The 15,843-nt window shown below is 46.0% G+C and overlaps 1 protein-coding gene across 1 annotated transcript in view; it reads right to left on the minus strand.

Annotated features, from left to right (window-relative positions):
* Nucleotides 1-1,021: 1,021 nt before the first annotated feature.
* Nucleotides 1,022-15,843, minus strand: part of PPP5C (protein phosphatase 5 catalytic subunit) — a 36,978-nt gene continuing 22,156 nt past the window's right edge. The window contains exons 10-13 of the mRNA XM_083627389.1: nt 8,193-8,233; nt 7,506-7,684; nt 4,098-4,179; nt 1,022-3,015 (exon numbers count right to left, since the gene is read on the minus strand). Coding sequence (XP_083483515.1) covers nt 2,953-3,015; nt 4,098-4,179; nt 7,506-7,684; nt 8,193-8,233 — 365 coding nt within the window. The 3' untranslated portion in view covers nt 1,022-2,952. The remainder of the gene's footprint in view (nt 3,016-4,097; nt 4,180-7,505; nt 7,685-8,192; nt 8,234-15,843) is intronic.

Here is a 15,843-nt window from a genome sequence, read left to right on the forward strand (position 1 = left end):
TTGCCAAAATATAGAAGTCAAAATCCAATCTTTGTTGGAAATGTAAGGAGTTGGAGGGTACTGTGACGCACTCATGGTGGGGCTGCGGAAGAGTTAAAAATGGGGGGGGGGGTTGCATTCATGAGGAATTTTAAAAGATGCTCAAAATCTCTATAGGAAAAAAACCAGAGGCTTATTTATTGAGTATACTGGGCAAGGATATACCACAAGACAGGAAAACACTATTTTTATACGCTACTGCCGCAGCAAGGCTCCTACTGGAAAGGAAATCACATCCTCACAAAAGAAGATTGGCTAAACAAATTAACAGAATTAGTCGAAATGGCAAAACTAACCGCAGCAATAAGATATCAAACAAACCAGAATTTAAGGCAACAATGGAAATGGTTTGAACACTATATGAGCAAACACTGCTCCAAAAACAACACGTTGATCTGTTTAGATTAAGTTTGTAAAGTTGATTTAGAAAAAAAAATAGTAAAACAAGAGGTTTAAGGATCAGAGATAAAAATTGCAATGTGAATAACAAAATTACAGGCTAAGGGAAGAGGAGCACTGGTGGAGGGAAGTCACATGGGTGTAGGTAATTTTAATTTTTTGTATGTTTAAGTAGGTTGCTCAATGTTTCTATTTTTTTTTCTTGGTATGTAGCGTCTGTGTGTTTTTGTTTGTTTGTATGTAAATAAATGTTTAAAAACAACAGCAACAGCTATGGGTCCCCAGTTCTTGTTTGACTACAACTCCCATCACCCCTGACCGCTGGTCCTGCTTGCTAGGGATGATGGGAGTTGTAGTCCAACAACAGCTGGGGACCAAAATTTGAGAATCCCTGATTTAGGCCCTCTCCCAACCTGCCCCACTGAGCTTCAGAGGGAGGCGGAACCCTCCTCTGCTGATCTTAACACACCAGAGCACACCTGTGGGGAAGGAGGCCATCTTCCAGATATTTGGGGCCCAAGTTGATTGGGGTTTTAAGAATGAAAGTTTTGGGAAGGAAAAAACTGAGGCTGTACCCAACCTGGCAGGTCTTTCAATAGTTACTTTATTTTAACATCTTTTGTTTAATTACAGACAGTAAAATAGCTCAAATAGGTAGGAGGGCGAGTGGAGAGGAAATCCTGGATGTATAAAAACCCTCCATGGTCAGCATGGAAATAAGAACATCCAAAGTGCTTCTGGAATATTCGCTGGTTTCTCTTTTCGGCCACGAGAGGGGAAGAAAGCAGCCTCGTTTCAGTTTGGAAAAGCCGAAATGACGATGCCTTGCCAGAGCGGGAGCAGGAAGGGGAGGTCCCAAGAAGGTGTGAGTGTTTGGGGAGGGGGCGGGGAGTAGGATCAACAAAAAACAAACCAACCACCAAATTTTTCCATTTCCCAGTTCTTCAGCCCTTTGGCAAAGCTGGTCCCCTCAGGCCTGATTCCCCCACCCCCAGGCAGTTTTATCCTCTGGCGACAAAAACTTATAACCCTCAAGCTAGGGGAAGGAAATAAAACCATCCAGGAAGCACAAGGCAGATTCTGCTCATCTCTGCTGAGATTGAGGTCTTTGTCTCTCTCTCTCAAGCTTGTGCAATATCCGAATTGGAAGGTCCCACCTAGGGAGAGGACCCAGACCTTCCCGAGATCCCACCAGCAGCGTATCCTGGACTATAAGAGTGATCCCTCCAAATCAGTCACAGGGAAAAGGTCGAGAAAGATCTCGAGAGGATCAAAGCCCCAGAAGCGGTGTTAGGTCTCCCCACCCCCTGGACAAACGGATCCCCGAAGCCTGCAGATCTCAAGATGGGAGAGTCGCCAAAATGCCCTGATGAATTTTCCCCTCCCCGGAACGCGTAGCAATCCCTGCGAGGCTGGAATGAAGGGGGCCCGAAAGCCAAGGGTCAGCCCTACACAATTCCCGAATCCCCTTCCCCAATCCCCTTCCTGTCTCCACCCCAAAATTACCAGAAGCCCCCTCCCCTGCTCCGTACTGAGCTGGGGATGGTGGCCAGTAATAGACCAGCTGAGGCTAATTCACAGCTAGCATCAGGATGGAAAAATTCACGCACACAAACATGCAAACAGGCTACACGCTCTCCTGGGGTTTTCGGCTTAGGCTAGCTGGGAACATGATGATAGGACCAACAAAGTACCCAGGAAGAGATTAGAGCTGGCGGGCAGCTAGGCTGAGAAGCCATCCTCGCCTAGAGACGGAAAACCCCTTTTCGCTATGACAAGGCGGCGCAAGAAAGAGGCAGAGGTAATGGAACAGCTCTTCCCCTTGAGCTTTGAGCGCTTGGGCAAACCGAACAGTTTCTCTGCGGCGACGCAGAACCCACCGGAAAGCTGGAAGGGGTTGGGTGTGTTTGAACACGCCTAACGGAATCACGCGCTGATCTTCCGGGACAACAGCCATCAGCTGGAGGAGCGGAAGAGGGGAGAGGCTGGCAAAGGCAGCCCTTAACCTCCGCCCCACTCCTCTAGGCTGCTGGGTTGCAGAATCATGAGTGCTTTCAAGCTGGGAAAAGATGAAGGAAAGCCAGGGGGGCGGGCAGGGGAAAAAAAATCAGAGTAAGTAAGGAATAAATACAGTCTTCCAATATATATATAAAAAAAATGTTATCTAACGTTCTGGCTGCAGTTTTCTCATGTTGCCTGTGCGCATTACACAACGCTAGCAAAGGCGAGGGTCGCCCTGGGACAGTATCTGCCTTCTGGGGGTGGGTGGGGGGTATTACAGACGCAGTCCTCAGCACACACACACCCTGCAGGAGATGCTCAAGCTTAACCACCAACCCACCTGCCAAAATATCCCTTGCTTTGTGGTGAAGGCTGATGTTGGAAAGAAATGTAACCAAAAAAAAAGGAAGGAAGGAAGGAAGGAAGGAAGGAAGGGGGATTTGTTGTTTGCCTAGCGCAGGGGTCTCCTGGCAAGAAGGTGGGGGGGGCAAGCTGGCAGAGCTGGAGGGCAGCTTACATCATCCCCATTTGCAGCAGCGAATTGGCATACATCATTGGCTTGACGTTCGGATGAGGCTGGGGAAGGAGGAAGAGAAGTTTGGTTAGCAAAGGTGCACCTCCCCTTCTAGAGCAGGGGTCCCCAAATCAGGTACTTGTCCCCTTGGTTCCATAAACTCCTCCCCGGTGCCCCCTGCCCCCTCAAAAGCACCACTCAGAATTGTAGCAAATTGTCCCAAGTCCAATTAAAGCTTTTGGGTTTAACTGATTCAGCAAAACCGACGCACTTGATCCAGTGACACCTGCGTGAAAAATATTTTTACGCCTTCTTAGAAAAAGAAGGGTAAAGGAAATGGACAGCATAAAATGTTTTTACATGACGGCTTCCTGAACATGCACACACGTCTTCACCTACCACAGGTGTTCAGTAAGTACCGTATTTTTCGCTCCGTAAGACGCACTTTTTCCCTCCTAAAAAGTAAGGGGAAATGTGTGTGCATCTTATGAAGCGAATGCAGGGGAGAGACAGGCAGGAAAAGCCCCCAAGAGCCGCACACAAGCTCTGCGCGGCTCTTGCGGGCTTTTCCCCAGGAGGGAGAAGGGACTGACGCGGCCAGTCAGTCCCTTCTCCCTCCTTAAAGGGTGCGCGGCTCCTGTGGGCTTTTGCAGGAGGTGGGGGAATTGCCAGAGAGGCTGCGTAAGGCTAAAGAAGCCAAGACAGCGAGCGGGATGGCAGCCCCAAGAAGCTCTCTTTGAGGCTGGGGGGGGAAATAATATATTTTTTTCTTGATTTCCCCCTCTAAAAACTAGGTGCACTTTATGGTCCGGTGCGCCTTATGGAGCAAAGAATACAGTAATTCATAGGAAAATCAACAGCTCTTGCCAATAATTGGCTACCTTGTGACTTATGCCAACTCAGGATTGTGAATACAAACAGACTTGGCCAAATGCAACATCCAGGGTTATCCATTCAAACTTTCTGCAGTGCAGGAATCTTTTGCCCAATGCAAGACTCGAACCCACAGCCCTGAGATTAAAGGCCCGTTTGCGTGGCAAGATCCCAGGAAGGGGGCCGGCAGGGAGTTGGGGCATCGGTGCAGGACCACTTGAGAGCTGTGTGCGACCGCTAAGCGCATCGTTCCAGTGGGGGAAGGACTCACCACTGCTGTGAACTGGTGGAATTCCGGCCGCAAGTCTGAGCCTTGCAAGTGGATGTAGGAACCCTTATTGCCCATCTGGTCACTGGGAAAGAGAAGTGGGGGGGGGGATAGAAGAGGGTTAGGGCAGCATTTTCTCAGGGTTTTCAGGATTCCGCCCCCCCCCCCAGAAAAGGCGTGGAGCGCCATCAAGGGAGGGCATGAACAGTTTTTGCACATTATGGGGGCTAACAGGCCGACAAAAGAGACGACAGGAAGACCCAAACCAGAGGAACGGTGGATCAAAATTTGGGGCACTGCCAAGCTTAAAAGTATGGTTAGGGTTAAGGCATGTGGTCCCTGAAAGGTTGCCCAGAAAGGAACATGGCCCTTTGGCTGAGAAGGGTTCTCTATCTTTGATTTAAAGGCTCTCAAGTTAAGGCCAGCAGCTGGCTAAGTGTCCCACCGACCTAATGCGGCTTTCAGGGTCCCTCTCTGAGGAAGGCGGCCTGTTAAAGAAGAGCGCCCAACCTCTCTCTGCCTGACAGGAGCGAGCCAGCAGAAAACCACAAGCTGGAGTTAACTTTTTATCAGCACGAACAGAATAATAATAATAATAATAATAATAATAATAATAATAATAATAATTTATTATTTATTATTTATACCCCGCCCACTCTGGGTTTCCCCAGCCACTCTGGGCGGCTTCCAACAAAACACTAAAATACAATCACCTATTAAACATTAAAAGCTTCCCTAAATAGGGCTGCCTTCAGATGTCTTCTAAAAGTTTGGTAGTTATTTTTCTCTTTGACATCTGAAGGGAGGGCGTTCCACAGGGTGGGTGCCACTACCGAGAAGGCCCTCTGCCTGGTTCCCTGTAACTTGGCTTCTCGCAGTGAGGGAACCGCCAGAAGGCCCTTGGCGCTGGACCTCAGTGTCCAGGTTGAACGATGGGGGTGGAGATGCTCCTTCAGGTATACAGGACCGAGGCCGTTTAGGGCTTTAAAGGTCAGCACCAACACTGAATTGTGCTCGGAAACGTACTGGGAGCCAGTGTAGGTCTTTCAAGACCGGTGTTGTCAGCGGCCGCTCCCAGTCACCAGTCTAGCTGCCGCATTCTGGATTAATTGCAGTTTCCAGGTCACCTTCAAAGGTAGCCCCATGTAGAGCGCATTGCAGTAGTCCAAGCGAGAGATAACCAGAGCATGCACCACTCTGGCGAGACAGTCCCAGGCAGGTAGGGTCTCAGGCTGCGTACCAGGTGGAGCTGGTAAACAGCTTCCCTGGACACAGATTTGACCTGCACAGGAGGGTCAGGCCTACATCTCTGTCAGTTCTTGCCCCCACGAAGCAGTTGCTGAGCCTGAAGGTCCCTGCCACCCCACAGCTGCCTAAGTCCTTTCCTCTCCAGGGCCTTCCCAACCGATCTGAGACTACACCTGTGTGAAGCTAACTTCTCCGCCGCTCTCTTCATGCCTCTCCTGGTCCTGGGAGACAAGGGTGGGGGAGGAGAGTTTGTCACAGCAGGAGGGAGAAAGACCCCCTGGCCCCTTTGCCATTCTGACTCCTCTCTGCCTCTTGGCCTCCTGCTTCAGCTTCTGTTAACCCTCTAGCTGCCAACACTTTCTCCTCCCAGCCTTCTCCCTTGTGATCCCTCGACGTCGTCCCACCACCGCTCCCCAGGCTCGGACCCTTCTTTTCTTGGGGGTTCCCCAGCTGGTTCCTGCCCCCATTCCTCTTCAACCAGTCTGCCCTCGGAGCAGCACCCTCTGCTTTCCGGTCAATGGCTGCCATCACCCTCTGTTGGCTAAGTTCCACCTCCACTGTCGGAGGCAGCAAATGTTTCTGAATGCTGGTTGCCAGAAACCGCAGCAGAGATTGGCTTTTGTGCTCAGGCTATGCTTGCGGTCTTCCCATCTTCTGGTCGGCCGCTGTGAGAACAGGATCCTGGACTAGGCAGGCCAGACTGGACCCAGCCGCCAGGCTCTCCTCCTGCCCCAGCTGTCCGAGCGGGAATTAGAGCACCACTTGCCTGTTAACTCTTTCCCTAGGCTGATGTGTTTATATTGCAACTACAACTGAGAGGAGAGAGAACGGCTGGAGCGATATGGGACTTTTTGGAATAATGGATTAATATTTGGTAAAGAAAGAAGAAAAAAATATGGACAAATAATTATTACACGTAGCAGGAAGGATATACAGTGGTACCTCTGGTTGCGAACAGGATCCGTTCCGGAAGCCCGTTTGCAACATGAAAAGAGTGCAACCCGCAGCGGCGCATCTGCGCACACGTGGGTTGTGATTTGTCACTTCTGCGCATGACGTCATTTTACACTTCTGCGCATGCACGAGCGGCGAAACCCGGAAGTAACCCTTTCCGGTACTTCCGGGTCGCCACAGGATGTAACCTGAAAGAATGTAACATGAAGCAAACGTAACATGAGGTATGACTGTAGATTTTCATTTGTGGACTAATAAATTGTTGGATGCGTTAATATAAATAGAACTCATAAATATTGCAGCTGTTGAATAAGGGACTGTTATTATGATTGGAATACAACTAGATTAAGTAAGAATTTGGAAGCAGAATTTTTAAAAAAAATATTAAACCTGTAATTCTAGCATGTGGGGTGCCACCAAAATTATACAATTGGATATTTGATTAATTGATACAGTCATACCTTGGGTTAAAGATGCTTCGGGGTTAAATCTTTAAAAGTTGCGTCCCGCGGTCACCCGGAAGTACCGGAAAGGGTTACTTCCGGGTTTCACCGCTCGTGCATGCGCTCAAAATGACATCACACGCATGCGCAGAAGCGGCGTATTGCGACCCGCACACGCGCAGATGCGGGGTGCGTTCTGCTCAGGTTGCGAACAGGGCTCCGGAACGGATCCCGTTTGCAACCAGAGGTACCACTGTATTTGATTTGGTATTGTGATTTGATATGGATATAACAAGGTGTATTTTGGATTTTTACGGACGCGGGTGGCGCTGTGGGTTAAACCACAGAGCCTAGGACTTGCCGATCAGAAGGTCGGCGCTTCGAATCCCCGCCACAGGGTGAGCTCCCGTTGCTCGGTCCCTGCTCCTGCCCACCTAGCAGTTTGAAAGCACGTCAAAGTGCAAGTAGATAAATAGGTACCATTCCAGCGGGAAGGTAAACGGTCTTTCCATGCGCTGCTGTGGTTTGCCAGAAGCGGCTTAGTCATGCTGGCCACATGACCCGGAAGCTGTATGCCAGCTCCCTCGGTCAATAAAGCGAGATAAGCTCCGCAACCCCAGAGTCGGCCACAACTGGACCTAATGGTCAGGGGTCCCTTTACCTTTACTATTTTGGATTTTTGTAACTGAAAACTAATAAAAAATTGTTTATATAAAAAATAGGAAGTAGAGCACCACCACGGCAGCGTGCCCCCTCGATCACTCACCAGTAGTTGGGGGCAGAGAAGACAGTGACACACTTGCCATCGTGAGCCATCTCATACCCTTCGGGTTTGACTTCGTGGCTGCGGATGATGTAATCTAGGTGGTTGCGCTCAAGGAAGCTTTTGGTGACGTCGGGCCCGAACTGGCAGCTCACGCCACGCTTGCTGATGGACCGGCCGTTCTGGGTGGAGGAGAGAAAGACACCCTTGGGTGCAACGGCAGTCTTATAAACATGAGATGGTGAGGGGTTCGGGTGCCCAGGATGCAGGCGACACCAAGAAATCCACTGGCATCCATCTGTCTCGGGAGACAGAACCGGGCAAAAAGGAGAAGAGCTCTTGATATAAACTCTACAGCAGAATTCCCCAAGCTTGGGTCTCCTGCTGTTGTTGAACTACAAATCCCATCATCCCTAGCTAACAGGGTGGTCAGGGATGATGGGAACTGTAGTCCAAAAGCAGCTGGACCCAAGTTTGGGGAATTCTGCTGCAGAGTTTATATCAAGAGCTCTTCTCCTTTTAAATTTAATTTAGTCCCGGAGAAATGCTACTGTCTCTCCCCACCCAGTCAAAAGGCCCAGGGAGATCTCGAGATGAAGAATGAAATCAAGGAAGCATCCAAAAGAGGAGACGTTGTAGTCATGGAGCAACAGGCACGCAGCTCACGAGTCTCACCAAAGCAAGACCTACCTGGGGTTGAGGGTCTGACCAGAGCAAGTCGCACATGGGACCTGCAAATGAGAAGGAGGCGAGTTCAATAAATGAGCGAGGAGGAACGCAGACACAGAAAGTGAGGCCTGTGGCTGGTGGGCACCAGTGATGGCTGCCAGCTGACTGCCGATCAACCACCTCGGACTCTGCGATTGCCAGGTGAGGCCTTGCTGGTGGTGCCACCACTGGGGGATGCCTGGCTGGTGCTGAGTCGAAACAGGGCCTTTCCTGTGGCGGCCCCCGGTTGTGGAACGCCCTCCCTAGTGCGGTGTGCCAGACCCTCCATCACCGTTAACTTTCAGGAGGAATTTGAAACCATTCCTGTTTGCACCCAGGCACGTGGTGGCTGAAGACTACTGTTCTGGGCAACCCTAAGGTCACTGGGCGGAAGAACGGCTCTTAATTGTAACTGCTTTTAGCTGTTTTTAATTGCAGTCGTTTTGAGAAGGCTTTCACCGGTTTTCAAATGTCTGCTTTGCTTTTGTTTTAAATGGTGCTTCCGCTTGCTATCCAGGGCTCTTTGGGGAGTTGAGGGCAGGATATAAATTCAATCAGTCCATTAATCACAGAATTAACCCTGCCTTTGCCAACCGACCTGGTGCCCTCTAGCAATGTTGGACTGGACTCTCCTTTATTGAAGGTTTTTAAGTACAGGTTGGGTGTCCGTCCTCCATGGATGCTTTAGTTGAGATTCCTGCATGGCAGGGGGTTGGACTAGAGGACCTTTGGGGTACCTTCCAACTCCAACAATTCTATGAGTCAACTCTGAGGCCTCCTGCCCTACCCCTAATCTGCTCAGATCTAGGGTTTACACCTCTTTTTTTCCTTCTTCTCCTCCAAGCATGGCTTCTCTTTCTTAACAGCAGCTGACTGGCTGCAGTCTTCCCCATCACTTTTGTCTCTGTGCCAGGGAAGCGTCACCTGCCAAATTTCTGCTCCTCAAAAACAGGGGAAGCAACAGCAAGACAGTAGTAAATACATGAATAACCATAGTTCAGAGGTCCCGGGCCCTAAGGAAGTCAGACTATCCTCCACCAGGGCCAGGGCCTTTTCAGTGATGGCTCCGACCTGGTGGAATGTTCTGTCCCATGAGACCAGGGCCCTGCAGGATTTAAATTCCTTCCGTCAGGCCTGTAAGACAGAGCTGTTCTGCCTGGCCTTTAATTTGAATTCAGCCTGATCTTTTATTTCCCTTCCCTTCCCTCCCCCTCTGCTTTTATGAAGATCACCCGCTCTGAGACCCCACAGCTAATTCTCCCCTGGCCTCTTCGCTGGCCCAAGTAGGACCAATTCAGCCAGCTAGCTCTGGGGGATTATCTAACGCTTATTTCCCCTAAATTGATTTTTTATTTTTGAATTTTATTGTTATTCATGTTTTTATACTGTATTTTATGCTGGTTGTATAATTTAAGCATTTTAAATTTGTTGTTAGCTGCCCTGAGCCTGGTTTTTGAACCGGGAAGGGCGGGGTATAAATAAAAATTTATTAGTAGTAGTAGTAGTAGTAGTAGGTGGGTAGAGAAAACAGAGAGACAGCTACGCCTAAAACTTTTAGATGACTACATCGGTCAGATTCGCCAGTCAATCCCCAAAGGTTCAAGCTAACAAAAAGGTGCTCCTAGTGAATTCAGGCAGGAAATTTGTGTTTCCCCCCTTTAAGAAGGGCAAGCACGGGACTTCCGGAGGCGGCGCGAAACTGTAATGGCGGTCCTCTTCTAGTCTGAAGAGGGGCTCCGCAGGAAAGGGTCGTTTCGCTGCGGCACAGCGACGACCCATCAAGAAAAACCACGAGCAGAGTGAGCTCGTGGCCGTGGGACTCGGCGGGCACCTGGAGCGACCCCGAAATCGCGAAAGGAACCCCGTAAGGGGCTCCGGAGTGAAAGAGGGGTAGCGGTGCTGTGAGTTCATCGCTCTTTCTGCGGGAGTGAAGCCGCGCAGCTGTTGCAGATGAGCGCCGACCTTTCTTCCTTTAAAGATTCGACTGAAACAACAAACCCGTGAGTAAGGACGTTAAATTCGGCAGTAAATTCTTGAAAAAAATTTTGGCTGTAACCGGGAGACGTTAAAAAGGAAGTCCGCCTCCCGGAGCTGCTTACAAGATCAAAGCAAGGGATCAGAGAAGCGAAAAGCGGCTGAAAAGGGATGTTTTAAAGAGGGACTTTCATGCACTTTCAGAAGTGACTGTTAACGAGAAAAGATAGACTTATTTGTGAGCAATTTTTTAAAAGGAAAATTGGAGCGATCCTCCCCAGTAAGATCATTCAAAGCTAAATTCCAAATCGTCGGGCTGCTGGAGGGGAAACTGTTTAACTGCGGAACTGTTACAAATTGTTACAAACTTTTACAGACGTATGGATACCCTTGAGCTTTTGAGCTTTAACAAGCTGGACTGGATACAAATTGTAGGCACCTTTTTGAAACTTTGTTAAAAGTTTAAAGTACTCTGCAGGACTTGTTTATTACCATTTGGGACTATTGCATTTCTGTTTTTTAACATACAGGGGACTTTAATGGCGGAAAAGTTGCCTTCTTCTTTTTGAAACTTTGGTGGTACTCCCCCTAGAGGATTTTGGGAATATAAGGCCTGGGAACAGCTTTTTATGTTTACTCTCTCTCACTGGATTGTTTTTAAATTGGATCTGTCTTTCCCATGGGACAATAACAATTTGACCTTGAACATTGACTGATGAGTGGTACAGGAAAGACAAGAGCAGCCAAAGCCAAGGAAGCTAAGGAGAAGGAAAAGGAAAAAAAGCAGGCACAGCTTGTACAAACAACTTTGACTCAGGGACGCAGATCATCAGTTCCAGCTGTGCTGGGCGTACAAAAGGCAGAAGCCGAAAAGTCTAAAATTCCAGCAGAGGAAGATATGGCAGCAGGAGCATCTGAGGGAGTTCTGAAACAAATCTTGGAGCAGTTGGCAGCTTTAAATCAAAAGGTTGACAACCAATCATCAAAAATTGACCAAGCTACATCTTCGATCCAGAAATTGACAGATCAGGTTTCCCAGCATACACAAGCAATTGAAAAATTGCAAGGAGCTACACAAGAAAACCGTAATTTGGCTGGGGAAGCTGTTCAAATTGCAACGGCAGCTAGAAAAGAGGTCGAGGAAGTTAGAGGTGAAGTTAAACCTTTGCATAAACAAATTGGTGAACAACAAGCCTACCTCTCGATGGTGGAATTGAAAAATCGTGAGAATAACCTCAGATTAAGAGCAATCCCAGAAATTGAACAAGAAGATTTAATTGGATTTTTGACAACAGAATTTTCAAAATTCTGGGGCATTAAGGAAGAAACTGACTTTAAAATAGTGTCAGCTTTTCGGCTGGGAAGATTGGTAAGGAAGGACAGACCCAGAGATTGTTTGATAATTTTGAGATCAAGGGAAGAGAGAGACAAAATATTAGGCCTACATTTCGCAAATACATTGGTGATACAAGATAAAAGGGTGGAAATTTACCGAGACATCCCAAAACAGTTATTGGACTTGAGAACCACTTATTCAGAACTGGCAAGACTGCTGAGAATCAACACAATTCGTTATAGGTGGGAGTTTCCACAAGGGTTATCATTTACTTACAAGCAGAAGAAGGTAAAGATAAAAACACCAGAGGATTTACAAAAGTTCCTGCACGATCACGGTGAAGATCTCCAAAAAGAAGCAGCAGCACTTTGTCCTCTACCACAAGTTGGGATTCCGCCTGGAGGCGGAGCAGGCCCTACACCCTCGGGACCAGAAGATACACCACTCTAGGTGTAACAAAACAGTACAGGATGTCTCTGCAGCTACTTAGTTGGAATATAAATGGCGGAAATTCTCCGGAAAAAAGAAGGAAAATATTTCACATATTGAAGAAAGAACAATTGGACATTATTTGTTTACAAGAAACCCATGTGACCAGGCTTCACAGAAAAGTCTTAGTTAACAAAAGACTAGGCCAAGAATTTATTTCATCAGACAAGGTTAAGAAAAGAGGCGTGGTGATATATGCCAAGGAGAGCCTGGCACCAAAATTTGTATTTAAAGATGAGCAAGGAAGAATCTTGGCGATTGAAATCCAGACACAAGGAGAAAAAATTTTGATATTAGGAATATATGCGCCAAATGACGGGAAATCAGAATTTTTTAAGAAGCTGCATGAGACCATGCTGGACTATATGGACTACAACAACATCATAATGATGGGAGACATGAATGGAGTGGTATCTACACATATGGATAAGTCTCAAAATCAAAACTTAACATCAGATGGCAGACTGCCTAAAACTTTCTTTGAACTGATTGATAATTTGGATCTGATTGATATATGGAGGACAAAAGACCCCCTAGGTAAAGAAGGAACTTTCTTCTCTGAGGCCCACCTGTCATGGACAAGGATCGACCAAATCTGGACATCTAGAGGGCTGGCACCCAAGACTAGAAAGGTGGAAATCTGCCCAAAAACATGCTCCGACCACAATGCTTTGAAACTAGAACTTAGACTTACCCAAACCGGTTCCTTCAGATGGAGAATGAATGACACCTTATTAAGAGATCAAGAGATTGTGAAAAAGGCCCAAAAAACGTTAAAGGACTATTTTGAAATCAACCTGAACACTACAGTTGAAAAAAGAATGATCTGGGACGCAAGTAAAGCCGTTATGAGAGGGTTTCTGATACAACAAAATACAATCAAGAAAAAGCTCTGGAATGGAAAGAAGGATAAAATATTGGAGAAAATATATCAAGGTGAGAAGAAACTGAGAACCAATCCCAAGTCAAAGGAAGTGCTGAGAGAAATCAAATTCCATCAAGCACAATACTCTAAACTGATAAATCAAGAGATCGAATGGAAAATCAAACAGATGAAGCAAAGATCGTTTGAATCAGCAAACAAATGTGGAAAGCTGCTAGCTTGGCAGCTGAAAAAAAGACAAAAGTTAAATACAGTGACAAATCTAGAGATTGAAGGAAGAATGGTTCAGAAACCAGAAGAAATCAGGAAGTGCTTCCACAGATACTTCAAAGAACTTTATGCACAAGGGCCTCAGAAAGAGTTGGAGATAGATCAATTTTTAAGGATAAATGGACTACCAAAAATAACCCAAGATAAAAGATCAATCTTGAATTGTAAAATAACTCAACAGGAAATTGAAGGTGCCATTCAGAATATGCAACTTGGCAAATCTCCAGGCCCGGATGGGCTTACCTCCAAATACTACAAGACTTTGAAGGACTACTTGACACAGCCTTTGATGGAGGTATGCAACCAGATCATGGAGGGGAAGAGGGCACCGGAAACGTGGAAAGAAGCATTCATCACATTGATACCCAAGCTAGAATCTGAAAAGACCCAGCTTAAGAACTACCGTCCCATCTCACTCCTGAATGTGGATTACAAAATATTTGCAGACATTTTAGCAAGCAGACTTAAAAAGGTCTTAAATGAAGTAATTCACAAGGACCAAGCTGGCTTTCTCCCTGGTAGACATTTATATGGAAATACCAGAAACATCATTGACATTTTGGAACTATTGCAAACCAATAGGAACACAAGGGCGGTTTTAATCTTCATTGATGCGGAGAAAGCATTTGATAATATATCTTGGAAGTTTATGAAGAAAAATTTGGAAGGGATGGGAGTGGGACGGGGGTTTGAAAATGGAATAGAAGCAATCTATTCAGAACAGAAAGCTAAATTAATAGTGAACAATGTGGTGACGGAGGAATTTAAAATTGAAAAAGGGACACGACAAGGGTGCCCTCTATCCCCTCTTTTATTCATTTCAGTCCTGGAGGTGCTATTGAACATGATTAGGGAGGACCGGTTGGTACAAGGGATAGAGGTCGGAGTGAAACAATATAAACTGAAAGCTTTTGCAGATGACTTAGTTTTGACATTACAGGAGCCAGAACCCAGTACAAAAAGAGTTTTAGAACTTATTCATGAGTTTGGTCGGGTTGCAGGATTTAAGTTGAACAAACAAAAGACTAAGGTTTTGGCCAAAAACTTGACATCTACAGAAACAGAGGGGTTTCAGAGAGAAACAGAATTAAATGTGGTTAAAAAGGTGAAATACCTAGGGATCTATTTGTCTTCCAAAAATTTGAACTTATTTAAAGACAATTATGAAAAATGTTGGTCGGAAATTAAGAAGGACTTAGAAATTTGGTCAAGATTGAAACTTTCCTTGTTGGGTCGAATAGCAGCTATAAAGATGAATGTATTGCCGAAAATGTTATTTTTGTTTCAGACCCTACAGATCGTGGACAGAGTGGAATGTTTTGGAAAATGGCAGAAGGATATATCTGGGTTTGTCTGGCAGGGCAAAAAGCCTCGAATAAAGTTTAAAATACTAACTGACTCGAAAGAAAGAGGAGGGTTTGCCCTGCCGGACTTGAGGTTATATTATGAATCTGCAGCCTTCTGCTGGTTGAAAGATTGGTTTTTGTTAGAAAACACTGATGTCCTGGATCTGGAAGGGTTTGATAATGCTTTTGGTTGGCATGCATATCTATGGTACGACAAGGTTAAGGTTCATAAACTGTTCAAAAATCATATTGTCAGAAAATCAATTTTTGCAGTCTGGATGAAATATAAGGACTTATTAGAGAGTAAAACCCCGAGGTGGCTATCACCAGTGGAGGCCAAGGCTCGAAAAAGACCCAATATGGAGGCCTATTGGCCGAAATATTGGGAAATAATCGAAAAAATTGGAGACAACTGGAAACTGCAGAGTAAGGATAAACTAAAAAATAAGGTGCGAGATTGGTTACACTATGCTCAAATTCAAGAGGTTTTTAAATTGGATAAAAAAGTTGGTTTCCAAGTGGAAAAATCGAAATTGGAGACAGAATTGTTAGAACCAAAAACTAAGGTATTATCGAGAATGTACAACTTGCTGCTTAAGTGGAATACACAGGATGAGACAGTTAAATCTGCCATGATAAAATGGGCACAGGATGTCGGACATAACATTATGTTTGAAGACTGGGAAAGGTTATGGAACAACGGGATAAAATTCACGGCATGTAGTGCCCTGAAAGAAAATATTATGAAAATGTTATACCGGTGGTACATGACCCCAGTCAAGCTAGCTAAGATATATCACCTGTCTGATAACAAATGTTGGAAATGTAAGGAGGCAGAAGGGACATTTTTTCATCTCTGGTGGACCTGCCCAAAAGTGAAGGCCTTCTGGGAAATGATTTACAATGAACTGAAAAAGGTATTTAAGTATACCTTTCCCAAGAAACCAGAGGCCTTCCTGCTGGGCATGGTAGACCAGAAAGTGTCAAAGAAAGATAGAACTTTGTTTATGTATGCTACCACAGCAGCAAGAATACTCATCGCAAAGAATTGGAAGACACAAGATTTACCCACGTTGGAGGAATGGCAGACGCAGTTGATGGACTATATGGAACTAGCTGAAATGACCGGCAGAATCCGAGATTTGGATGAAGAATCAGTCGAGGCGGATTGGAAAAAATTTAAAGACTATTTGCAAAAATACTATAAGCTGTATGAACTTTAAGACAGTGCATGTTTTTGGAAAGGTTACGCTTTAGCAAATATGATTAAGCAAATGGTAAAATTAATGACAAATGAGAAAAGAAGTCAATGTGAATCAAACATTTTATGTTTAT

The sequence above is a fragment of the Podarcis filfolensis genome (genome assembly GCF_964270895.1).
Source record: "Podarcis filfolensis genome assembly, chromosome: 8".
In the NCBI taxonomy this organism is placed as follows: domain Eukaryota; kingdom Metazoa; phylum Chordata; class Lepidosauria; order Squamata; family Lacertidae; genus Podarcis; species Podarcis filfolensis.